Source organism: Rhinatrema bivittatum, chromosome 2, assembly GCF_901001135.1.
Source record: "Rhinatrema bivittatum chromosome 2, aRhiBiv1.1, whole genome shotgun sequence".
Taxonomy (NCBI): domain Eukaryota; kingdom Metazoa; phylum Chordata; class Amphibia; order Gymnophiona; family Rhinatrematidae; genus Rhinatrema; species Rhinatrema bivittatum.
Window position 1 is genome coordinate 354402241 of NC_042616.1, and position 26190 is coordinate 354428430.

At 46.7% G+C, this 26190-nt stretch overlaps 1 protein-coding gene across 6 annotated transcripts in view; it reads right to left on the minus strand.

Annotated features, from left to right (window-relative positions):
• Positions 1-26190, minus strand: part of TEX10 (testis expressed 10) — a 678603-nt gene that overhangs the window by 48545 nt on the left and 603868 nt on the right. For 3 of the 6 annotated variants that reach the window (XM_029589917.1, XM_029589916.1, XM_029589915.1), the window contains one exon: positions 23836-24017. In XM_029589917.1, the coding sequence (XP_029445777.1) occupies positions 23836-24017 (182 nt within the window). Of the gene's footprint in view, positions 1-9827; positions 9985-23835; positions 24018-26190 lie in introns of those variants that run through there. The other 3 variants (XR_003854635.1, XR_003854634.1, XR_003854633.1) reach the window with 2 other exon arrangements.

The window sequence follows — 26190 nt, forward strand, 5'->3', positions numbered from 1 at the left end:
CATGGCTGAACCAGGGCGTTGATCCCCTGAGAGAACGGATCTCGCCTGCGGCTGAAGTATCTGGGTACTTGAGCATTGGACCTGTCCGCTAGTAGGTCCATGTCCGGAATCCCCCAGTGATCCACAATCATCTGGAAAGCTGTGGGGGACAGCTGCCACTCTCCTGGATTTAGGCTTTCTCTGCTGAGGAAGTCTGCCGTGGTGTTGCCCCTTCCGGCAATGGGGACGGCGGAGATGTCCTGAAGATTCGCCTCTGCCCAAGCCATCAGCAGGGCTATCTCGAGGGACACCTGTTGGCTTCTGGTTCCGCCCTGTCGGTTGATGTATGCCACCGTGGTGGCATTGTCTGACATCACTCTGACTACTCTGTTCCTTAGTCTGTGAACAAATTTCAGGCAGGCTAACCGGACTGCCCGTGCCTCTAGTCGGTTGATGTTCCACCCCGACTCTTCTCTGTTCCACCGCCCTTGGGCTGTGAGTTCTTCGCAATGTGCTCCCCATCCGCTCAGGCTGGCATCTGTGGTGAGCAGAGTCCACGTGGGGGGAGGACATCTTGGACCCCCTGCTCGTGTGGTTGGACTGCAACCACCACCGTAGCTGAGTCCGCACTCTGGCCGGTAGGGGTAGATGCATAGAGTAATGTTGGAAGCGGGGGCTCCATCGAGAGAGCAGGGAGCATTGTAGAGGCCTCATATGGGCCCTTGCCCAGGGTACAACTTCCAGGGTGGATGCCATGAGACCGAGAACCTGCAAGTAATCCCAAGCTGTGGGTCGACTGGCTCCCATCAAGGACCGGAGACGCGTCTGAAGTTTTAATCTTCTCTTGGTGGCGAGACTGACTGTGTTGCCTGAGTGTCGAACTGGACTCCCAGATATTCCAAAGATTGGGAAGGCTGTAGGCAACTCTTGCTGAGGTTGACTACCCATCCCAGACTTTCCAGAAGGGCGATCACTCTGTTGGTTGCCCGATGGCTCTCCTCTCGCGATTTCGCCCTGATCAGCCAATCGTCTAGGTAGGAATGGACAAGGATTCCTTCCCGTCTGAGCGCCGCTGTTACCACTACAATCACCTTGGTGAAGGTCCGCGGCGATGTGGCCAGCCCGAAGGGCAAAGCCCGAAACTGGAAGTGGCGTCCTAACACCTTGAAGCATAGGTAGCGCTGATGATCCTGATGAATCGGGATATGCAGGTAGGCTTCTGATAGATCTAAGGCCGTGAGGAATTCTCCTGGCTGTTCTGCGTTCTTGACTGAGCGCAGAGTTTCCATGCGAAACCTCGGGACCCGTAAGTACTGGTTGACGGACTTGATGTCCAAGACGGGCCGAAAGATGCCCCCTTTCTTGGGTACCATGAAATAAATGGAATAATGCCCAGAATTCATTTCCCGTGCAGGTACCGGGACTATGGCCTTCAGGGACAGGAGCCTCGCCAGGGTAGATTCCAATGCTGCTTTCTTGTGGATTGGACACGAGGATTCCACAAACCTGTCCGAAGGGAAATGATGGAAGTCCAGAAAATAACCCTCTCGGATGATGGCGAGGACCCACTGGTCCGATGTAATCTCGACCCATCTGGGGTAGAAGAGGGTTAACCTGCCCCCCTATGGCCCCGTTCCCCCAGAAGGATCGGCTGAATCTCATTGGGAGGCGCGGCCGGGACCTGAGCCCGAGCCGGCTCCTCTCTTCTGCTGCTTGGGCCGAAAGGACTGGTTCCTGGCCTGAGGACGAGGTGCCTGGTAGCGACCCCTATAGGGATTGAAGCGTGGAGAACTTCTGCCTCTGGAGGGCCTTGGAAAGGCGCGCTGGTTCCTTTTGAACCTGTCTTCTGGCAGTCGAGGTATGGGACAAGCTCCCCATGTGCTGGCCAGTTTATCAAGGTCGCTGCCGAACAGGAAGGACCCCTTAAAGGGCATACTGGTGAGGCGTGTCTTCGAAGGAGCATAAGCAGACCAATTCCGTATCCAGAGCTGCCTCCTGGCAGCCACAGAAGATGAGATCCCCTTAGCTGTTGTACGGACTAGGTCGGATGCGGCATCCGTAAGGAACGAGAGAGAGGACTCCATGTCCACTGCCGGAGCATTGTTCCTTACCTGTGACAAACAGAAGCGCGTCACCACTGTGCAGCAAGTTGCGATTCGCAAAGACAGAGCTGCCACCTCAAATATCTGTTTCAGGATGGCGTCCAGTCGCCTGTCATGAGCCTCCCTGAGGGCCGCCCCCCCCTCAACTGGAATGGTAGTGCGCTTGACCACAGCGCTAACTAAGGCGTCCACCTGAGGGCACGCCAGCATCTCCTTGATAGCCGGGTACATGCCTATCAGGCCCCGCCCCCCTTTGAATGAGGCCGCTGGTGCAGCCCATTCCAGATCTATCAGTTGCTGTGCAGCTTGCAAGAAGGGAAAATGGCGGGCTGAAGGACGAAGACCTTCCAGCAGAGGGTTCTGTGTAGGTGGCACCGCAGAGCTGGGCCCTGAAATATCCAACTCCGCCAGGCACTGAGATATTAGGTCGGAGAGATCTTCCTTGGGAAAGAACCGCCTCATGGTTCGATATGGCTCCATCCCCGAGGGAAGTTCCCCCTCCTCGGAGGGTTCTGAGTCGGTCTCCGAGACATCAGGGTCCGCCTGAACCGGACTGCCCGGAGGCGGTGCACGATAAGGGCGCGAAGGTCCAGGGGCAGGGTCCACTGGAGCAGCAGCAGGAGCAGCAGCCACTGTAACAGCAGGGCCTGAACGGGAAGCTGATTGCATCTGTACAAAGGCATGGATCCCCTTAAAGAGATCCACCCATGAAATGGAGGTGGTCTCAAGTCGCCTAGGTACCAGATCCCCTGGGATTCCCGGCTGTTCGAGACTGCCTGTAAGATCCGGGGTGGCCCCTGGAGAACTATCCACAAACCTTGGCTGAGACTGGTCCTGGCCCGAGGCTCCCACTGCCTCCTCACATTGGGCACAAAGGGAGTCTGGCTCCTCGCTGTGCGTGGCTGTAAGCTGGCATGCTGAGCAGAGGCCGTGAGCTTTCACGCAGGAATCAGGAGGCGCCGCCGCCTGGGACACCGGGGCATTCGATTGGTCCATTGCACTAAAGTAATATGTGGCAGCAATATGCGCTTAATACAATAGGCGCTCAATGCTAAGCGGCAGCTATATACGCTTAATACAATATGCGCTCAATAATATGCGGTCAGCAATATACGCTAAACACAATATGCGCTCAATACTAAGCGGCAGCTATATACGCTTAATACAATATGCGCTCAATAATATGCGGTCAGCAATATACGCTAAACAGAATATGCGCTCAATAATATGAGGTTAGCAATATACGCTAAACACAATACGCGCTCAATAATATGCGGTCAGCAATATACGCTAAACACAATATGCGCTCAATAATATGCAGTCAGCAGTATGCGCTCAATACAGGCGCCTATCATGGGCGCTCAATACCTGAACCGGGCCAACAAAATGGCGACCACCGCGGCGTGCCGCATATAGGCAACGCCGCCGATCCTGGACTTCGGAGACCAAAAGTAAAAGTTGTGCGCCTTACCTGATCCTCGGCGCTTCCCGGCAAGAACCCGGGCGGTCTCCGGCTGCGGGGGAGAGGGGAAGTACCGTCACCACCGCGCTTGAGGAATGCACCCGCTGCCTCCCAGGTCCACGCCGGGACCGAGGCGCCTCTTAGCCCGCAGGCTTGGTCCTTGCCGCGATTCGGCCACCGGACCGAGGCCTAAACCTCCGAGGGAGCACGGAACTCACCCCGGGAAGCTCAACTGGGGGAAGGGACCAGTGGTATCACCGCAGGAGCGCGGGGCTCGATGTTCCTGTAAAGATTTTAGTAATAGAAGTAGAAAAGTAGAAGTAGATTGGAAACACGCTCAGCGAGCTTGCAGGCTCTCCAAACTGCTTTGGAGACGGAAATTACTGAAGAGCTTCACTTCCTGTGGGGGTATATGTACCCGTGCTGACGTCAGATCCGTCTCCAACTGCTAGCACGAGCACACTATACCCACTTGTTCTGAGTCCATCTGGCTACACGACAGGAAATTATCTTTTATTAACAGAGTTGAGAAACCACCAGAGGTGGCAGTAGTGAGTAGAGATGAAGCCCGGCTGGGCTTGTAGTCCCTCAGGACATTGGAACAGGGATCCCTCAATAGCTGTGCTGTAGTGGAGAGAAACTGAGATAGTGAGTACAGTGGGTTCTGGTATAGAGCCTCGTTGGTTGATTACTCACACAGCGGTTTCTCCCGGAAAGTAACACAGAAGTTGGAATAGAGGCAGGCCCTTGAGGAGCGAGTACCTGGTTCCAGGGAACAGCTCTGAGAGAATTTAGATGGTAACTCACTGATGGTGTAAGGCAGCGGTTTCTTCCAAGCAGAAGTGAGCTCAGGCAGCGAGTCTGGGAACATGGGCCCTCGAGGAGCGAGTACCGGTTCCAGACAGCGACCTGAAAGAAAAGAGAGAGGCCCCCGAGGAGCGGGTACCCCGATAGAGTAAGTTCAATTAAGGAGATGCAGAGTAGCTAGGTACGGAGAGCGAATCCCATCCGGAAGGAGTCCCTTGCTAACTCGTTTAGCTAGCAAGCAGAGTAGGCTTTTGTATCCGGGATGCGTGATGTCACCACAGGGGGACGCCCCTGAGGTTTGCGCCAAAGAAGGAATTAGAAGCAGGGCCGCGCGGCGCATGCGCCCTATGGTAGCTGAACAACATGGCGGGATGCAGCAACCAAGCCGGACTGGGGACACAGGAGAGGACGGCAGGCAGACGCTGCGGCAGCTAGACGTCCATCAACCGCGGGAGGAGTCGCCAAAGAGGTAAGGAGGGCGGACTGGAGACGTCGGGCAGCGACAGTCGTAACATTTGGTCACCCTTCTCTGGACCGCCTCCATCCTGTCCTGTCCCTTCGGAGATACGGTCTCCAGAACTACTACGGGATGGATGGCCTTGTCCTACAACCATTCAGCCCGACTGCCTAAACCCAAATCAATTGCTCTTCCTTCCAACCGTCAACAGAGGTTCATTCCCATCATGATATCACTGGTCACACAAATACTCTGCCTTTCACTATTCTCACTTACTCTATTCAACGCCCAATCCATCGCCAAGAAAACTCACAAACTCAACGACTACCTGCTAGAAACCAAACCAGACATCTGTGCAATCACAGAAACCTGGTTGAAACCCTCGGACACAGTTTTAATAAATCAGCTCCCCATTCAAACCTATGACCTCCTCTCAATTCCTAGACCCAAAAAGAGAGGAGGAGGGCTGTTCTTAGCTGCTAAAAAAGGGCTTGGCCTAACACTTCATCTCTCAAATGCTACAACTAACCTACAATTCGCCTTCTTCAAATCCAGGTTTCTTCAAATCGGCTTAATTTACACCCCTCCAGGAACACTAGATTCCGACCCCTCTCCGGTCATTTAACTCATCGCAAAACACTTCAATGCGGACAAACCAGCTATCCTGATGGGAGACTTTAACCTTCATGTGGACGCCCGGCCACTCTCTTCGAACTGCGAAACCCTACTCACCACACTCAGCCATTTGGGATTCAGGCAAATTGTCAACAGTCCAACCCACAAAGCAGGCCACACATTAGACCTCATTTTCATAAATGAGGGCATTTTGCTAGCAGCCAATCCAATTTGCTCTCCAGTCCCATAATCGGATCACCAGATCATCTCCACAACCCTAGAAATCAAGGATCACCCTCCCCAGGCTTTCCCTATAACCTCGGTAACTTTCAGGAAACCCTGCTCCAGAGAAATCCTTAGTACACAGCTCTCCAATGAATTAGATCAATTAGACCTCTCTGACACCAACACGGCTACCTCCTCCTGGACCAACATCACCAGCAAAGTAGCCAAACGAACCTGCCCATTGATCACAACGACCCTTCATCCAGATAAAGGCAACAGGAAATCATGGTTCACTCCTGAATTGAAGTCCTCAAGCAGGATCTCAGAAGTCACGAACACAGTTGGCGCAAAAATCCCTCCACTACAACCTTAGCGGCCTACAAATCACGCCTAAACGCCTACAGGAACGTCATCAACAGAACAAAGAGAGAATTTTTCTCAAATAAGATCCATCACTTCATCTTCGATTCCAAAGCTTTGTTCTCCTACGTATCAGCCCTCACCAAACCGTCCACTTCTCTCATTCCAGACGACCAAACTACCAGTAAAGCCATAGAATTGGCAGACTTCTTTGAGAAACAAATTGCCACCCTCATAGCACCCCTCATGGTGCCCACTCCGCTGCCCCACCTCTCACCCCCCTCTGGTCATCAACAAAACTCATCTCTAGTCTCCTTCAAGTCTACGTCTTCTCTTGAAATAGAAAATATCCTCAAGATCCGCCTCGAGTAGGAGAATAGTGTTCCGGTCGAGCTGAGGGGATTGGATAGGAGTTGAGGTCTGTAGAATGCCGGCTGGATGTGAGTTGAATGCTGGATGGAGGCTGGGAAGATAAACGCCAGAGTAGGTTGAGGTTGAGGTTGCTTGAGTAATTGCTGGATGTGGTGACTGAAGAGATATTGGTTTGTCTGAAGTCTGAGGCGAATGCTAAAGTGGGAAGTTGTAGTTGCAGCTAGGGAGGGGGTTGCTACTGCACTCTGCAGCTGCACGAAGGGGCACACAAAGGGGCCTGCCCCTTTGTCGCACTCCTTCGGTGCGCGACGCTTGGCGTGCGGCGCCTAGGTGCCACGATGATTTAAAGGCCAGTCGGGGCTGTCCCCCGATTGGCTGATCGGCGGCGGCTTCGGATTGGCTCCAGGGAGAAGAGGAGGAAGCGGCTCTAGTCCCGGGTCAGACTGCCTCGTGGTCGGCGCTGGCTTGGGGTAAGAGGAATTAAAAGGCCTTACCCCGGCTGGACTCTGGCGCTGATCGCGCAGGCCTGGCCTCAAAGAAGCAGCTTACAGAATCTGCATTTAACTTCTCTCCTTTCCATGCAGGTACTTACTTTTCTGTGTGCTTTTAACTGCTCTGCAAGCCAGTTCCAGGGCTTGGATTGAATCTCCCTGTGCTCAGCCCTTCCCCTCCACCTCGTGGTTGCTGACCCCTCCCCTCAGCTGGAATCACATCAGAGAAGAAGCTTTCAGAATCTGCATTTAACTTCTCTCCTTCCCATGCGTCGCGCGCATGCCCCTTTGTGCGCTCCTTTGTGCGCACCGGAGCATCACTATCAGCGCATCCGAACACTCTGAGACCTTCTCTCCCCTTCATTCATCCATCATCTTCACTCAGCTTACCGACACCCCGCGGACTCTCATCAGACTTGCAGCCTCGCTGAACACACAGACACACATCAGACTCACTTCAACTGTTACACGCAGCAGTCGCACGCAGCAGTCTCACTCAGTTGACGGTCACTCAACGGACTCACTCAATGGACTCTCACTCAGCAGACCCATTCTGCAGACCTTCTCAGCGGACGGACACTCAGTAGACTCACTCAGCAGAGGAATTCATCAGTACCTGAAGGCCTTTCCAGGTGCTGCGCCACTCCTCTGACCTCCTCGCATCGCCACTCGGCCCTCCCGGCCCAACCTCGACCGCGCCTCCAGCTTCTTCGCTGGCCTATCCGAGGCCAGACCCGACTCCAGCCACAGGCCACGCGGCTTCCGCTGGAAACGACTGCCCTTTTAAATCGGGCTCTCACCCTGGGCACCGCACACCAGGCGTCACGCGCCAAAGGGGCCTGCCCCTTAGTGCACCCCTTTGTGCCCCTGCTTCATATTTTACAAATTGCTATATATTGTACTTAGATCGGTATTGAATTGTTTGCTATGTCTCTTATTTATCACTTGCTGAATTCCTGCCACTGAATGATTTCTATTTTTTGTTTAACCTTTCCCTGAATATTTCTTTCTTTCCCTGCAAACTCTACCTGTGATACGGTTATCCACCTTTCACCATTTTCCACTCGTTTTCCCCTTCTCTGCCTCATTGCTCGCCGCCCCTTCCCGTCATCTTCCCTCGATCTTCCCCCTACCTCCATCCAACATGCCTCCCCAATCTCACACACCCCTCAACTCATTCCCCATCCCCCGTAGACACCAACCCTTGCTAAGATTTCCGCCTCTGCAACATGCTAACCCTCCAACACCTCGTAAGTCCCTCCTCCCTAGCCTCATCTCCCCTCTTACACAAAACTCCTTGGCCTCACCACTATCACTCATGCTATTCAATGCTCACTCCCTCACCAAAAAACTCATATCCTCGACAACCTTATCCATGACCACAAACCTGATATCTGTGCCATCACGGAAACGTGGCTTAAGGATACTGACATTGTCCTTGTGAACCAACTCCCCTCTTGCTCCCACGACATTTTTTCCATACCAAGACCGAAAAAAGGGGTGGTGGCATTCTCATCGCCAAAAAATCCCTTAAACGTAGGCCTACAAATATCTGCCCCTGCCAAGGATTGAAGTCGGCTTATTCAAATCTCCTGACCTCCAAATCTGCCTTATTTATGCCCCACCTGGCCTCCTGGAACATAACCCCTCGCCCCTCATAGAACTCATTTCTAACAATATAGACAACGAAAAACCTGCCATTCTATTGGGAGATTTCAATCTCCACGTTGATTCCATACCCCCTATCTCCCTCCTGTGAAACCCTCCTAGCTGCTCTGCATGCCCTCGGCTTCACCCAAAACATATCAGCCCCCACGCACAAGGCCGGGCACACCCTCGATCTCATCTTCACTAATCCTAGTATCCAGGTCACCTCTCCTCCCACCTGCACCCCAGTCCCATGGTCTGACCATGCCCTTATCGAGACTCACCTATCCGTAAGCGCCACTAATACTTGCAACCACATACAAAACAACAATTCCTACACCTACCGTATGACCTGCACTTCTGATGAACTCACCACAGCACTCTCCGAATCCCTTCACAGACTTGACTGCTCCTCGCCTGATACTGCCCTTAACTCCTGGGTCAGCCTCACACAAGATATAGCCAATAACACATGCCCCCTCATAACCTGTAAGCAACGCACCACTCCATCCAACAAACCTTGGTACACCACCGAACTACACCTAATGAAACACAACCTTAGACTCAAAGAAAGAGCATGGCGCAAAGACCCAAACCCACAGTGCTCTACCGACTACAAATCCCACCTACACTCATACCGTAATGCCATTCAAAAAACAAAGCGTGATTACTATGCCACCAAGATCCATCAATACACGTTTAACCCCAAAGCCCTCTTCTCCTATGTCACAACCCTTACCAGTCCCAGCCCCAGCTAGCTTGACGAAGCTAGCACAAAGTGTGAAGAACTTGCACAATTCTTCCACAACAAAATAGCCAACCTACTCCGCACCCTGCCTCCTACTACCACACCTCCTCCCGGCTCCCTCCAGGCCGCACACAACCCCGTCCCCTCAAAAAAATACTCTTAATACCATAGAGCTCACATCTGCTAAAGAAATTGAGGCCATCCTCAAAATATCTAAGCCTGCATCCCACCCATCTGAATCTATACCTACTAAATCCCTACTCTCCATTCCTAATATCATTGCTCATCCGCTAGCAGAGATCATTAACTGCTCCCTCTCCTCTGGCTCAGTTCCCGAACCCCTCAAACATGCAGTAATCAAACCCCTTCTCAAGAAACCCACTCTGGATCCCAAGGACCCCGCCAACTACCGCCCCATTTCCAATCTCCCTTTCATCTCCAAAATCATGGAGAAGGTTAACACCCAACTCATGGAATACCTTGATGATAATGACATACTTCATTCCTCACAGTTTGGTTTTCGCAAAAACTTAAGCACAGAAACCCTCCTTCTTTCACTCACCGACTTTCTCCTCACTGGCCTTGACCAAGGTCATAGTTTCCTCATAGCATTCCTTGACATCTCAGCGGCATTTGACACGATAAGCCACAATCTACTCATCTCTCGCCTTACTGACATCGGCATAAATGGCTCAGCCCTCTTGTGGTTCAGATCCTACCTAGTAAACAGACGTTTCTCCGTTAAACTCAGCTCCTCAGAATCCTCCTCCTTTACTCTTCCACAAGGGGTGCCCCAAGGTTCTTCCCTCTCCTCCACTCTATTCAATATTTACCTCCTCCACCTCTGTCATCATCTTTCAAATCTTGGTCTCAAATTCTACATTTACGCTGATGATCCCGTATCCGAGAATCACTATCTGCTACTTTAAACTTCTGGGAGAAATGCCTCACCTCCATTAACACTCTCCTGACCTCCCTCCAGCTTGCCCTGAACTCCGCTAAAACTGAACTCCTCCTCATCCATAACCAACAGACCCTCAAACTCTCCCCTTCTAATGACCCCAGGATTGCTACACTCACTTCTCACCACCCTGTAGGGAACCTAGGCGTCTTTATGGACACGCACCTGAACCTAAAAAACCATATTTCCTCTGTCATTAAAGGAGATTTCTATAAACTTATGGTCATAAAGAAGCTCAAGTCCCTTCTCCACACACAAGACCTCAAAACAGTCATCCAAGCCACTTTAACCTCCAAGCTCGATTACTGCAACTCCTTGTACCTGGGCCTTCCTCTCTCTAACATCAAACCTCTCCAGATTTTGCAAAATGCAATGGCAAGGATGATAAGCAATGCTTGTAAATCAGACCATATAACCCCCATCCTCAAGGACCTACACTGGCTCCCCATCACATACCGCATTCTGTTCAAAACGCTATCATTCACAAAGCCATCCACAACCATAACGCCTTGTAGCTCAGTGAGCCCTTACAACTTACTCATTCTTCCCGCCCCTCCAGAGCGAACCGCAAATACACCTTACAAGTCCCCCCACTTAAAAAGGCTCGTCTGACAGTTGCCAGGGACCGTGCCCTGTCGATTGCTGGCCCCATGCACTGGAACACTCTACCCCTTAACCTTCGTTTGGAGCCATGCCCTCTTAAGTTCAGAAAAATGCTAAAAACCTGGCTCTTTCACCAGGCTTTCCCTGATTAATTTTCCTCGTTTGACTACTATACACCTCCCCAGCACCTCTTACTCCTCCCGTCGCTCCATGACACCTCTCAATTGCTCTCTGATGACTCCATGTAGCCACTTACTACTGCTTGTATATTTGTAGATATGTTTTTACATACTGTATTCTCTTTAGTTTTCATTTTGCTAAATTTTGCCTCTCTGTGCTTCCTTTTGTATTTATCAGTTGCCCCGTTCCCCCTTTCCCTGTTTATTGTAATTTTCCATCTTTTTTACGTTAAAATGTAAACCGATATGATGTGTATTTTAATGTCGGTATAGAAAAGCTGTTAAATAAATAAATAAAGACGCCGCAATGGAGGAAGAAGAGGACTCTGCTGAGGTGCCCGATGATTTAAAGGCCAGTTGGGGCTGTCCCCCGATTGGCTGATCAGTGGCTGCTTCGGATTGGCTACGGGGAGAAGAGGAGGAAGCGGCTCTAGTCCCGGGTCGGACTGCCTCGTGGTCGGCCCTGGCGGCGGCTTGGGGTAAGAGGAATTAAAAGGCCTTATGAGCATATATATCCTTCTGAGAGTGCATATCCATCCCTGCTCTTGGATGTAAGGGAGCATGATGCTGAGGGAATCCATTCAGAATTCCTCTTGAAATTTGTTTGTCTGAGACCAGAATAGGCCTCAATCTACCTGATTTTAGGGATGAGAGAATATTGGTAGTACATACCCAGCCCATGCTGGGACATAGAGAATGGTTCTATCATTCATTGGTGAATTTATTTAAGTATTTATAAACTGCCTATAACAAGAGCATTCTAAGCGGAAGAAGTGATTGTAGTTCTTGGCGAAGTAGCATCGAGTGAAAGACACAGATCAAGATGTGAGCAGCATGGAGGGAAGGATAGCTGGGAGAAATGCACACGACATCGAGATTCCATGATTTGGAGAATGTAGAGGTCCTTGGATATCTAGCGCCATACCACCAAGATTTGGATCTAGTCCCCCTCTGAAACAGAGTCTGGAGAGATAAAATTGGGCCTGAGTGTGTGATGGGCCTGTTGGGTGGTCGTAGGCTGATGTTCATGCTGCTGGGTTCTGATGGAAAGCAGTTGCTGATGTGGAGCTAGAAGGTGGTACTGCTGTCAAAACCAGAACTGATGCCTATGAAAGCACAACCTCAGGGACCCTCAATAGGCTTAGACCACTATTATTCAATAGGCTTAGACCACTATATAATCTGGCTCAGGACATGTGGCATCCAAGATGATGTCCAACTCCTCATGGACATCATCCTGGATGCCACATGTCCTGAGCCAGATTATATGGCCAAGTTCCAATCAAAGTGGGTGAGGTGCATGAAAATAGAGTTGAAAAATTTTGTAGACAGAACAGAGAAGCTGACGAATGCACTCTTCCGCTTTCAAAAGTAATTGTGGATAACAAGACCTTTCGTCCACCAGTTGTAGAAAAAACATTCAGATTCTGAATATGTTAATGAAGATATTGCACCACATGGAAATGGTACACAGATCTATGAGCAGTAAGCATGCAGCTTTGGAAGATTGTCCCCAAACCTGTCCAGCAGCCTTTGTCAGGGCAAACTCAATGACCAATGCAACAGTTCTCCAAACACCAGAGATGACGGATTCTGAATCTGAGATGCAGGACTGTAGCCAAAGGAATGCTAGAGATAGGTGTTGCTCACATTCTAATCTGAAAACAGTTATGGATTGTTGTGGACTGGGACAGCTACTGGATCCAACAGGTCTAAATTCTAGAGTAGCCAGAATCATTCTAAACAGGGTGATTACAGCCTAAGCATTGTCCTCAGTTTTTCCATGACCTTTTAATAGGACATGTATTTTGGGGTGATGTCATATCTGTAGAACCTGATATGTACAGTGCATAGCATTGGGTGAAGAGGTAGATATAATAGGCATCTCAGAGGCCTGGTGGAAGGAGGATAACCAAACTGTGATACCAGGGTATAAATTGTATCGAAATAATAGGATGGATGAAATTGGTGGAGGGTAGCATTTTATATTAAAGATGGCATTGAGTTATACAGGGTAAAAGTTCTGCAGGAAACAAAATGCAATTTTAATCTTTATGGACAGAAATTTAGGTGAAAAGGGGAATAAAATAGCAGTGGGTATGTATTCCCATTCATCTGGCCAGAATGAACAGACAACGAAATGCTAAAATAAATTAGGGAGGCTAGAAATCAGTAACACAGTAATAATGGGGGATTTCAATTACCCCAGTATTGACTTGGTGAATATCATATCAGGACATGCTAAGAGGTAAAGATCTTGGATAAAATTAATGACTGTTTCATGGAGCAGCTGGTACAAGAACCAACAAGAGGGGAATCTATTTTAGACCTAGTTTTTAGTGGAATACAGGATTTGGTGCAAGAGGTAACAGTGTTAGAGCCACTTGGCAATAGTGATCATAACAGGATCAAATTTGACTGGAGGGAGGCCACTAAAGACATCTAATGCAACAGCATTTATCTTTCAAAAAGGTGACTATGATAAAATGAGGGAAACGTCAAGGGAAAAAAGTGAAAGGTGCAACTGCAAAAGTTAAGAGTTTAGATGAGGCATGGACATTGTTTGAAAATACCACTTGGACAGCCCAGACCAGATGTATTCCACGCATTAGAGAAGGTGGAAGGAAGACTAAACTACTACCGGCATGGTTAAACAGTGAGGAGAGAAGCTACAATAGCAAAAAACATCTTTCAAAATATGTAAAAGGGAAAACAGGAAACAGCATAAGCACTGGCAAGGCAGATGCAAAGCACTGATAAGTAAAGCAAAGAGAGAATTTGAAAAGAAGCTTGCCAGAAGCAAAAACTCATAAAGACTTTTACAGATATATTCCAAGTGAAAAGTCTTTGAGAGATTCCGTTGGATTATTAGATGATCAAGGTCTATTTGAAGCAGATCCATCACACCTCATTGAGCTAATTGCTAAGCATATTAACACGGACTCCCCAGCTATCATTTTGGGAGACTTCAACCTACACATTAACTCGACGCCTCTTTCCTCCAATTGCGAAACCTTACTATCCTCTCTCAAGGCCATGGGTTTCAACCAAATTATTAATAGCCCCACTCACAAAGCTGGCCATACATTAGATCTCCTCTTCACTAATTCAGGCCTCACCCTAACTTCTCCTCCACGATTCTCTCCTAAGCCCCTGGTCAGACCATTGGTTGATCACGACTCATCTCTCTATATCGGAAAATCCTGCCCCCCCCCCCTTCCAAAAACAACTATCCACTTCAGGAAACCCTGCTCTATGGAAGATCTCAGTTCCCACCTCACGACGGAACTAGTTAACCTTGATCTATCTGACGTTGACTCAGCCCTTACCTCCTGGTTCAATATCACTAACAATGTCGCAGATATATTATGCCCTTTGACAACAAAAGAATTAAATCACTCCCTCAAGAATAAAAAACCTTGGTTTACACCTGAACTCAATAATCTCAAACAAGAACTATGACATAAAGAACACCTATGGCGCAAGAAACCCTCCACTGCTTCATTATCTGCCTACAAAACAGCCTTGCACAACTACAGAAACATTATTCTCCGCACAAAGAGAGATTTCTACGCCCGCAAAATCCATCACTTCTTCGACGCCAAGGCATTGTTCTCTTACATCATGGATCTGAGACAGCCTTCTTCCCCTACTATCCCAGACGACCAAGCCCAATCCAAGTCCACAGAACTTGCTATTTTCTTTGAAAAGAAAATCTCAAACCTTCTAGCCCCTCTCTCCTCCTCAAAGATCCAACCACCTCCTCCCCTCTCCCCCACCAACGACCTGGATGCAACCTTCTCTTCATTCGAACCCACTTCTCCCCTCGAAATAGAAAACATTCTAAAAAAGATGAAACCCTCTTATCATCCAACGGATCCTATCCCTTCAAAACTACTTCTCACCATCCTCAATACTATTTCCAAGCCACTCACAGAAATTATCAATTGCTCCCTATCACAAGGATCCGTTCCAGATGCTCTCATACTCGCCTCTATTAAACCTCTACTAAAGAAACCCAACCTGAACCCAACGGACCCAGAAAACGTTCGACCCATCGCCAACCTCCCTTTTATCGCCAAACTCATGGAGAAAATTGTCGACAAAAAACTTTCAGAATATCTTGATGAACACAAGATTCTCGCCCCAGCTCAGTTTGGATTCCGCAAATCACTGAATCCCTACTAATCTCGCTCACGGATAACATCCTCTTGGGCCTTGATAAAAAAAGCTTTTCTCCTGGCGCTGCTCGATATCTCAGCTGCATTCGACACCGTGAAGCACTCCAGCCTCATCAACCGTCTCTCAGACATTGGCATCTCAGGAGCAGTCCTCAACTGGTTCAAGTCCTTCCTCTGCAATAGGAACTTTAAGGTCAGAATAAGTAACAAAGAATCTCACCCTGTCAGGTCAACACTCGGAGTCCCGCAAGGATCCTCGCTCTCCCCTACTCTTTTCAACATTTATCTCCTTCCCCTTTGCCAACTCCTCTCAAATCTTAAAGTAACTCACTTCATTTACGCCGACGACGTCCAGATTCTCATTCCAGTCAACGAATCCCTCTCCAAAACCCTCGACTTCTGGAACAGTTGCCTACAGTCCATCAACCTCCTCTTTGCCAGCCTCAATCTAGTACTCAACACATCAAAAACCGAACTCCTGCTCATCTCACAGGATGTCAACAATCTGGCATTCAGCAACCTCCTTGCGCCCCATCCAACCACCATCTCCCAAGTGAGAGACCTTGGCGTTATTCTCGACGACCGTCTGAACCTAAGAAAATTTATCAATAATACAACAAAGGAATGCTTTTACAAACTTCAAATCCTAAAAAAGCTTAAACCCCTTCTACACTTGCAAGATTTCCGCATGGTATTACAAGCCATCATTCTTTTAAAAATAGACTACTGCAACTCCCTCCAACTTGGCCTGGAAATGTGATTAATAGGTGAGGTGATCAAATTTGCTAATGACACAAAATTATTCAAAGTTGTTAAATCACAAGAGGATTGTGAGAAATTGTGAGAGCACCTTGCAAAACTGGGAGACTGGGCATGTAAATGGCGAATTAAATTTAATATGGACAAGTGCAAAATGATACACAAAAGGGTAGATTTTAAATGGTGCACATGCGCGTCCATGTACATGCGCTACCCAGCGTGCGCACATGGATGCGCCGATATAACATGTGTGCACCGGCGTGCGCATGTTATAAAATACGTCTGATGTACACACATACGTGCCAGAGTTTATAATTCATGCGCGAATGTGCAGGCGGCGTGCGCAAGGGGGATAAAATGTTGCAAATTCACATGGCGACAAGATCGGGGCTCCCCCAGTTCCCTCCAAGTCCACTCCAATTTAGGAGCGGACTGGAGGGAACTTTCCTACCTTCTACCCTAACCTCCCTTCCCCATCCCCTCTCCTCCCCACCCTCTAAATCCCTTTTTATTAAACCAGAAGTAACTTGCGCACGCTGGCAGCTGGCTGGCAAGCGAGGCTCTGAGACAGCGAGGAATGGCACTGTCCTGGCTTGCCCCCGGCCCACTCAGCTCCGCCCCTGAACCACCCATCCCCGCCCCCCGGCCTGCCCATTTGTCAGGACCCAGCACTTATGCGCATATCACCCACTTACGTGTGTGGCTAGGCCCTTTTTAAAATGTCTGCAGCGCGCGTAAGTGGCAATTTCTACGCACATGGCCAATTTAAAATCCAGCAGTTAGGGAAAAGTAACCCAAATAATAGCAACACAATGCAAGATTCCACATTAGGAGTCACCATTCAGGAAAAGGATCTAGGTATCATTGTTGATAATACATTGAAATCTTCTGTTCAATGTGCAGCAACAGCCAAGAAAGCAAACAGAATGCTAGGAATTATCAGGAATGGAAAGGAGAATACAATGAAGAATATCATGACGACTCTGTATCGCTCCATGGTACGTCCTCATCTTGCATATAATGTGCAGTACTGGTCACCACATCTCAAAAAAGATATAGCAGAATTAGAAAAGGTACAAAAAAAGGGTGACCAAAATGATAAAGGGGATGCAACGATTCCCCTATGAGGAAAGACTAAAGAGGTTAGTACTCTTCAGCATGGAGAAGAGACGGATGAGGAGAGGTCTATAAAATAATGATGGAATGGAACGAGTAAACATGAATTGGTTACTCTTTCAAAAAGTATGAAGACTAGGGGACACAAAAAGTCACTAGGTGATGCATTTAAAATTAAGAGAAAATATCTTTTTTTATTCAATGCATAATTAAGTTCTGGAATTCATTGCCAGAGGATGTGGTGACAGCTGCATTTGGACAGGTTCCTGGAGGAAAAGTCCATAAACTATTATTAAGGTGGAGTTGCAGAAATTCACTGCTTATCCCTGGGATCCTGCTAGGTACTTGTGATGTTTCTCAGTTTTCTCTCATGTCTATAACTAGCCCAAATACTAAAAGAACCTCCTATGACATACATTCAGAAGTACTACTTTTATTAATGACCGGGCTCATCTTCTTCTACATCTGTGCTTCAGTCAGAGCTTGTTCCATCCTGCTCGCTAACTTTTAAGACTGAGCCTTTATTTTATTTATTTATTTTTTTATATACCAACATTCAATCTGAGATATCACATCGGTTTACATTCAGGTACTGTAGGTATTTCTCTATCCCCAGAGGGCTTACAATCTAAGTTTTTGTACGTGAGGCAATGGAGGGTAAAGTGACTTGCCCAAGGTCACAAGGAGCGACAGCGGAACTTGAACCCTGGTCTCCTGGTTCGTAGCCCACTGCTCTAACCACTAGGCTATTCCTCCTCCCTTTATTCACTACTATCAATAAGTGGGTTTTTTTTTCTGTCTCCTCCTTTCCAATTAGGCCTTGCTCCCTTTCTTCTATAGCTCAACCATCACAGTGGCAACCCCTCAGTAAAAGGACAGACCACAACTCCCTTTACAACCATTATTTCTTTGCCTTGAATACACCTGGATATTTATTTATTTATTTAACAGTTTTATATACCGACCTTCATAGTAAATAACCATATCGGATCGGTTTACATTTAACAAGGGGTATAACTGGAGTAAATTCAAGTGAACGAGGATAACAATAGGTAGGAATAAGTCAAAGTTACAATCAACAGGGGAGGAGAACTTGGAAGCTTGCAACAAGCTGGAAGGAAGATAAGGCAGGAAGAAATTATAACGTATTACAACGTATTACCAAAGAGCGTACGGGTTAAAGCTTAAAAGGTGCTTTAACCTGGAAGTTTAACCTAGAAGTTTCAGAGTCCATTGTTCATGGGTATAAATGCCAGGCTGGGTTAGATTGAAGGACAACTAGTAAGAGACTGGTGGATCGGCGAAGGCTTGGTGAAAGAGCCAGGTTTTAAGTCTTTTTCTGAAAGTTAAAAGGCATGGCTCTAATCTGAGATTTGATGGGATGCTATTCCAGATAGATGGGCCTGCTATCGAAAAAGCTCTGTCTTTGGTCGTAGAGAGGCGTGAGGCTTTAGTGGGGGGATATTTCAGAGTGCCTTTGTGAATATCTCTCGTAGGTCTGTTAGAGGAGTGGAGTTTGAATGGGATTTCCAGGTCGAGTTGAAGTTGATGATGGATGGTTTTGTGGATTAAGGTGATTGATTTGTATAGAATCCTGAAATTCACTGGTAGCAAATGTAAGTTCTTGAGGATGGGTGAGATGTGTTCGCCGCGGCTTGTACTGGTCAACAATCTCGCTGCCGCATTTTGTATCAGCTGCAGTGGTTTGGTCGTGGATTTGGGGAGGCCTAGGAAAAGGGCACTACAGTAGTCTATTTTGGCGAATAGAAGCGCTTGGAGAACTGTCCTGAAGTCGTGGAAGAATAAAAGAGGTTTCATTCGTTTTAGAACCTGAAGTCTGTAGAAGCAGTCTTTGGAGGTTGTATTGACCATTTTCTTTAGGTTTAATCGATTGTCTAGAATTGCTCCAAGGTCTCTAACCTGCTTACAGGCAATGAGAGAATTGAGTGGTGATGGAGGGGAGATATTGTTTTCGTTTGAGGAGATGTGGAGAAGTTCTGTCTTTGAGGCGTTGAGTACCAAGTTTAAGCTGTTGAGTAAGTTAGTGATGGATAGAAGGCATTTATTCCAATGGGTGAGCGCTTTTGAGATTGATTCAGTTATGGGGATTAGAATCTGCACGTCATCTGCGTACAGATAATGAATTAGGTTTAGGTCTGTTAACAGTTGGCAGAGGGGGAGGAGGTATATATTAAAGAGGGTTGGAGATAAGGAGGATCCTTGTGGTACGCCAAGGGTTGATTTTGTTAAGGGTGACTCTTTATTGTTAATTTTGACTTTAAAAGTCCTATTGCTGAGGAAGGACTTGAACCAGTTGTGGGCAGATCCGGAGATGCCGATATCTGCTAGGCGATCCAGCAGGATGGTATGGTTGACGGTGTCGAATGCCGCCGAGATGTCTAACAGAACAAGTAAAAAGGAGTGTCCTTTGTCTAACCCCATGATTATATGGTCTGTAAGTGAAATGAGGAGGGTTTCCGTGTTGCGTGATTTGCGGAAACCATATTGCGATGGGTATAGGATCTTGTGGTCTTCTAGGTATTCAGAAAGCTGGGAGTTTACCAGTTTCTCCGTTAGTTTGGCAAGAAATGGGAGGTTAGAAATGGGTCTGAAATTAGCTGGTACATTTGGGTCTAAATTGTGTTTCTTGAGGAGGGGCTTGAGTGAGGCGGTTTTTAGGTTGTCTGGGTAGCTTCCTTGAGTTAGAAGGCTGTTTATGATGCTGGTCAGAGGTCCTAAGATCGTGTTTGGGATGAGAAGCAGGAGTCTCGATGGGATATTATCAGCCGGATGGCTAGATGGTTTCTGGCTTTTTAGAAGGGATTCAATCTCTTTAGTGGAGATTGATTCGAATCTGTCAAATTTAGGTCGAGTAAGAGAATTGGGATATGTCACGTTTGTGTGATGACTGAGGCTCTCTTCTTTTCTGTCAATAAGCAGGCTGAATTAGCTGTTACATGTGGGTTAATGGACTCATCTCTTCTACCTAGTAGAGCTTTGAGCTCTATTGAGCATGTGCGGGAGTTCGCATGAGGGCATTGCCTCTGGAGCCGCCTCAGTCATTTTTTTGTCAGAAAACAGCATGGACATGTACACTGTCTCTCCAGAACGTTTTTTAAAATTCTTACAATTTTTGTTCCTTTTCATTATTTTCTTCAGTTTTCTTTCTTTTAGTTGCCTTGCTATGTGTAACTGAAAGTAAGAAAACAGCACTTTTTATTGCTACTTTAAAAACAAAACAAAATTGTTGCCTACTCAAAATGGCCGGCAAGTAGAAGCCCACAGTTAACGGTTCCCAGCCCGCAACCATGTTAAGGAGATGTCCCTCACCGGCTGTTATCCCTACTTCATTCTGGATATGCTTGTGGTTGAGTATCCCTCATTCCCAATTCTCTAGAGCATAGAGGAACTGTGTGAGTCTCACAGAAGCCACAGTAAATCTTTTTCTCTCAGTGCAGTATTATCTGCCTTGCCGGGAAATGAGTTGGGCAGGAGCTCCTCAAGAACTCCTCCATCTCCCCAAATCAAAGCCACAGGGTTGACAAAAACAAGATCCTTGAACCAGAGCCTGTATGCAATAAATGGAAGTCAGTATTGGCAAGACTGGAGGCACTTTATGCACAGAGAGCCTCCAAACACTAGAAACATGGGAAGCTTATCTTATCAACCCACTCTAATTACCATTTTTTTATTTTATTTATTTAGTTGCTTTTATATACCAACATTCGATCGAGATGTCACATCGGTTTACATCTAACATAACAAATAAGGCAAGGTCTGCTTATTTTACATTGAAACATGTTAACTTGTAACAATTAAAGTAGTACCTTTATATATTAGGATTATAACTTTCTGACATTGTAACATAAGAAGGATAAAATTACAATTATTATAATGATCTACATGTAGCAAAATAACATTGTGACATTGTAGCATGGCAGGATAACTTAACAATAAGGATCTACATGGAGTTATGGAGAGGATAAAAGAGGAGGATTCCTTATTGGGTAGCATTTAGTAGAGGGCTAGGTGGGAAAGGGGTAGGGGAGGGGGGGTGGGGTGGGGAACTACTTTTGACGGAGAGAGTAGAGGGAGAGTACACCGAGGAGATGTTTGGGAATAGAGGGTGTTAGTTTAAAGGTGTAGCTGGTTCCAGGCAGGAGGTTGGGGTATCTGGCAGGAAGGCTTTTCTGAAGAGCCATGTTTTGAGGTGTTTCTTGAAGATTTGCGTAGAAGGTTCATTTCTGAGGCGGGGTGCGAGGGAGTTCCAAAGTGTGGGACCAGCTACTGATATGGCTCGTTTTTGGGTATGGGAGAGGTGCACTGCTTTGGAATTGGGAACGGTGTCTGAGGATCTGAGGGTTCTTTGGGGGGTGTATGGTATAATGGCAGCGTTGAGCCAGTTCATCTCATTGTTATTTATTTTTTTGTGGGTGAGGGTTTTATATTGGATTCTTTGGCTGATGGGAAGCCAGTGTAGTGCTTTGAGTGTGGGTGTGATGTGGCTGCATTTCTTTATGTTCATGATGGATCTGGCGGCAGCATTTTGAAGTACCTGAAGAGATCTGATGGAGGATTCGGGGAGGCCGAGGAGTACTGAATTACAGTAGACAATTTTGGAGAAGATTATAGTTTGGAGGACTGTTCGATAATCCGGTGTATGGAGAAGGGGTTTGAGCTTTTTCAGTGTTTGCAACTTAAAGAAACCGTTCTTGACTATGTTGGAGATGTGGTGTTTGAGGTTGAGTTCATTGTCAATAGTCACTCCCAGATTTCTTGTCATATTCGTAAATTGCGATTCAACATTTTTGTGGGTTTCATTGCAGAGGAAGGTTGCTGAGTGATCGTTGGATATATGCAATATTTCAGTCTTGCTTTGGTTGAGGCAGAGAGATAGTTGTGAAAGTAGTAGAATAATTTTCTTACTGAGTTGGTTCCAACTTAAAGTGTGTTTGATGGTTTTATTTATGGGGAGTAATATTTGTATGTCGTCTGTATATACAAAGTGAGTGATGTCTGATTCTGAGAGGAATTTGCATAGAGGGAGGAGGTAAATGTTGAATAGGGTGGATGGAACCTTGTGGGACGCCATGTGTAAGTGGTATTTGGGATGACTCTGAGGTATTTATCTTAATGGTGAAGGATCTGCCTGTGAGATACGATTTGAACCATTTGATTGCTGTGTCTCGTAGTCCAATTTCTTTGAGTCTGATTAGGAGTGTTTTGTGGTTAATGGTATCGAAGGCGGCGGATATGTCGAGGAGTATCAGGAGGTAGGCTTGGCCTCGGTCAATTCCTCTAAAGCCTCTTTCCTTCTAAGTTGTTCATGGAGGGCTTTAGGTTAGATATTTCAGTTCCATTGTGCTTCATACTGTCACTTGCTTCTTAAAAAAAAAAAAAAAAAAAAAAAAAGGTAGAGAAAAATAAACCTCCTATTGAGATGCGGGAACTTATCACTGTCTTCAGAGGGGATGTTTCATTACCTATGCTACATCGGAGGACCCATTGGTCATTCGATCAGGTCTATTGAGAAATTTCCTTCCGTCATTATCTATGGAGTGAAAAGGTATAATACAACCGTTCCTTTTCAGCATTGCAGCAGTGATATCTTGCATCGGAGTCCCAATATCACCCATCAGGGTGAACACATCATCAGAGCACTTGATTTGGAGTTTTTCATCTTCTAACTCAATGGCAACGGAGTCTATTTGTTTAGTGGCTGTCGACCAAGGTTCTTCCCCTTTGGACCGGAGGAGCTCCACAGTTTGTTGGATTTATGCACCCTCTTTTTCAGAAGGAGGTTACAACATAAGAACATGAGAATTGCCATACTGGGTCAGACTAAAGGTCCATCAAGTCCAGTATCCTGTTTCCAACTCTGGCCAATCCAGGTCACAAGTACCTAGCAGGATCCCAGGGATAAGCAGTGAATTTCTGCAACTCCACCATAATAATACCGGTTATACAGTCCGATAGGAAGGAGGAAATACACAAATCTTCAAAGTGAATACAATAAATAAAACCAAAACAATTTTAGAAATTGTTCATCCTTCCTAGATTTGGTACAATAGAAATGACTGATTTATTTACTAGTTAGATTTTAAATAGGCCGCACGTGCAAAATCCGCCCTTTATGCATGTGGCTGGGCCTTGTGTGCGCCAAACCTATTTTCCAAAAGGCCCAGCCACGCACGTAAAGGCCAGTATGCGCATAAGTGCCGGCCTTCCTGCAAGGTGTGGGGTGGGGTGGGGAGGGGTGCGTGCAACTTACTTCAGGCCGGGCCCTGAAGTAAGTTGGAAAACAAAAAAAATAAGCAAAGAGATAGGATTTAGGGGTTGAGGAGAGGGGAAGGGGACGGGAGGTTAGGGTGGGGGTAGGGAAGTTCCATCCCAGTCTGCTCCTGGAGCAGACTGGGGAAGGCCAGGATGCATTGCCACGCTAAGTTTGCATAAAACCTCTCACCTTGCACGCGGATTATAAAATCTGGCGTGTATGTGCAGGCGGCCCATGTATTTTATAACATGCGCGAGTATGTTATAAAATCCCCGCGTAATCGTGCGCGCGTCTTAAAATCTACCCCTAAGCTTTCAAAGGTCAAAGTGAAGCAAAAATTTTTTTTTAAATAGTAATGTTAACTACCAAAGCAATACAATCCTAGATAAATGGATGGCAAGCTTTTAAATGTATTAAATTTTATAATAATATGAAATAGTATTTTTGTTTACATTATTTTCACATTTTTTAAGCCATCAAGAAAAAAAAAGGATTACCTTTTTTGTACATGCTCTGTCTCCTCCTTCTCTAAAGTCAACACAAAGTAGAGAAGACTGATGCAGCAGTAAACTAGAAACTTCTGTATGTCATCACTAAGAAGAGTTGACTGATCCAGAACTTTACTTATAGCATACAAAATAGATCCAGCTGTACTGTCAGGTATCACAGTGAGTCCAGTCTGCAAAAGAATGTATATTATATACTAATCCATAGAACATGAAAACACAAATTCTTCCTAAATATTTAACACAGAAAAGCATACAGAATATACTGGGCACATGTTTACATTGAATATTTCTGTATATTAACGTGTTTTATTTTTTGTAGCCATTCCCCAATACAAATATTAGACATTTTCATAAACTTTGTGATTTTAGACCAGACAACTATTTGTAGCGTGGCATAGAGTACAATACATTCTCTGATGGGGACACAACAGTTAAAAACTTTCCAGGATCCTCAGCTAGTAGAAATGCAAGCCAGGTAGTCAGTGCATATACAGAAGAAAGCAGGGACTGATATTAATGTTATCATTGATCTGGGGAACAATGATCTCACTAGAAAATCTAGGGCAGAAGATTAGACACAGGGTAAAGACTATTGCTTTTTCAGAAGTATCACCGTTAATGGAAAGGGAAAAGGAAAGCTATACCATTGTGGTGAAGGTACTGCTGTCCCTACTCCTCTACTAGGGCAAAGGCAAAAAGCTAGGCAGAGACAGAGGAAATCTAGGAATCAGGAACAGTCCTTCAGTACTATAAGTCCCAGGTTCCCCTGTGCTGAGGAAGGCTGGGGCAGGGAGGTGGGATGGATCAAGCCCAAAGGCCCTGGGTTCCTAGAAATCCGGCAGGGATGGGAGAGGCAGCTTTAGATTGGGAAGATGTGCTGCACGGAGGGGTGAGGCTCCTTCTCAAACACTGGAAGGAGAATCCTTCTAGAGAGGGGAGGAGGCAGAGCTTTTGGAACCAGAACCTATGGAGATTGAAGAAAGAGAGGAGTCCCAAGACAACCCTGAACTCATGGATACCTCATAATACTTTTAGAGGAGGTAGGCCCCAGCTGGGGGAATTAGTACAAAGCCCTTTCATATGAAAAAAAAACAAACACAAAACAAAACAAAACAAAACAGGTAGCCAAGGCCTGCAACAAAGTGGATTTTGTGGGAGGAAAATTGTACTGCTAAAGGAAGGAATGGGTGTGTTAAAGTAACAAATGTTACTGTTAAAGAGAAGGTTGCTGTATTATTGCCATGGGATGTTGAAAAAAACCAAAAACAAAACGCTGGCAATCTCACAACATGGTAAGAAACTCCTTAAGTGTGGGATTGTGAGCTTGGCTTCTGATAGTTGAAAGAGTATGTCAGGGGTTAACTCTAACTTCCCTTTTCCCGGGCTACACTGGAGGCAGCAGAATTGCCACTAACTGAGACAGGAAGTCTGAAGAAACACTTGCACTAGACATGCCTGCCCCAGGAATAGATCTCAAACTGTAGCAACCCGAAACTGCTCTCTGCTTACTTCCTCTTGCACTTAGTCAGCTAGTTCAACACATCTTAAACTGCTTCAATGTCCAGCTTATGACCTTTTCCCCTCCCGGCCTGCCAGCTTACACGTAGTCAGCATAAAGGCCAGGAAGGACATTTATGGTATGACGCTGTAACAGCCAATGAATGATGTATGTATTTGCAAGGACCCAATGATGTTATGACAAATCTGCATGCCATGCTATGGAATTATGTACAATAAAAAGGGGCCCCGGGGAAGGAGGAGGAGAGGTGACCTTCCCGGGGACACGCTTCACCACGAATTCTGCCTGATGTGTCTTCATTGCAACACCTTAAGGACTTTTCTTGGTTTGTTTGGTCTCTGTTTGTTTTACCCATAGAGATTGAAAGGGACAGCAATCACCTGGGTGTGTTGATTGCAGCTGCAGCAAGTGAGTAGGTAACTGACTACCAGCAGGTTGTTTTTTTTTTTTTGACTGAAAGCAGTAGCAATCATTGGAGCTTGGCCAACTGGTGTTGCAACATTTACTTAGTTTTTTGTTTTTTTTTTCAAGACTAGGGTGGGAGGAGAACCAGGGCTTGCCCCAACTTCCTGTTTATTCCCTGAATGTTTGCTGTTTTTTTTTGACTGGAGTTGCAAGCGGGGCATCAAAATAGTACGGGCCACAGCTTGCCCTCTGCATTGTTTTGGGACGGGTCCTCGCCTAGGTTTCGGAAAAGACAGGGCAGGGCCCAGGCTTATAGCAAGCATTGATACTGTTGTAATGTTTTTGTTTTTGGAGGCTAACGCCATTTTGGAGGCAGGAGGGCAAGAGACTAAAGGCTGTGTCTTCAGGATACACATTGC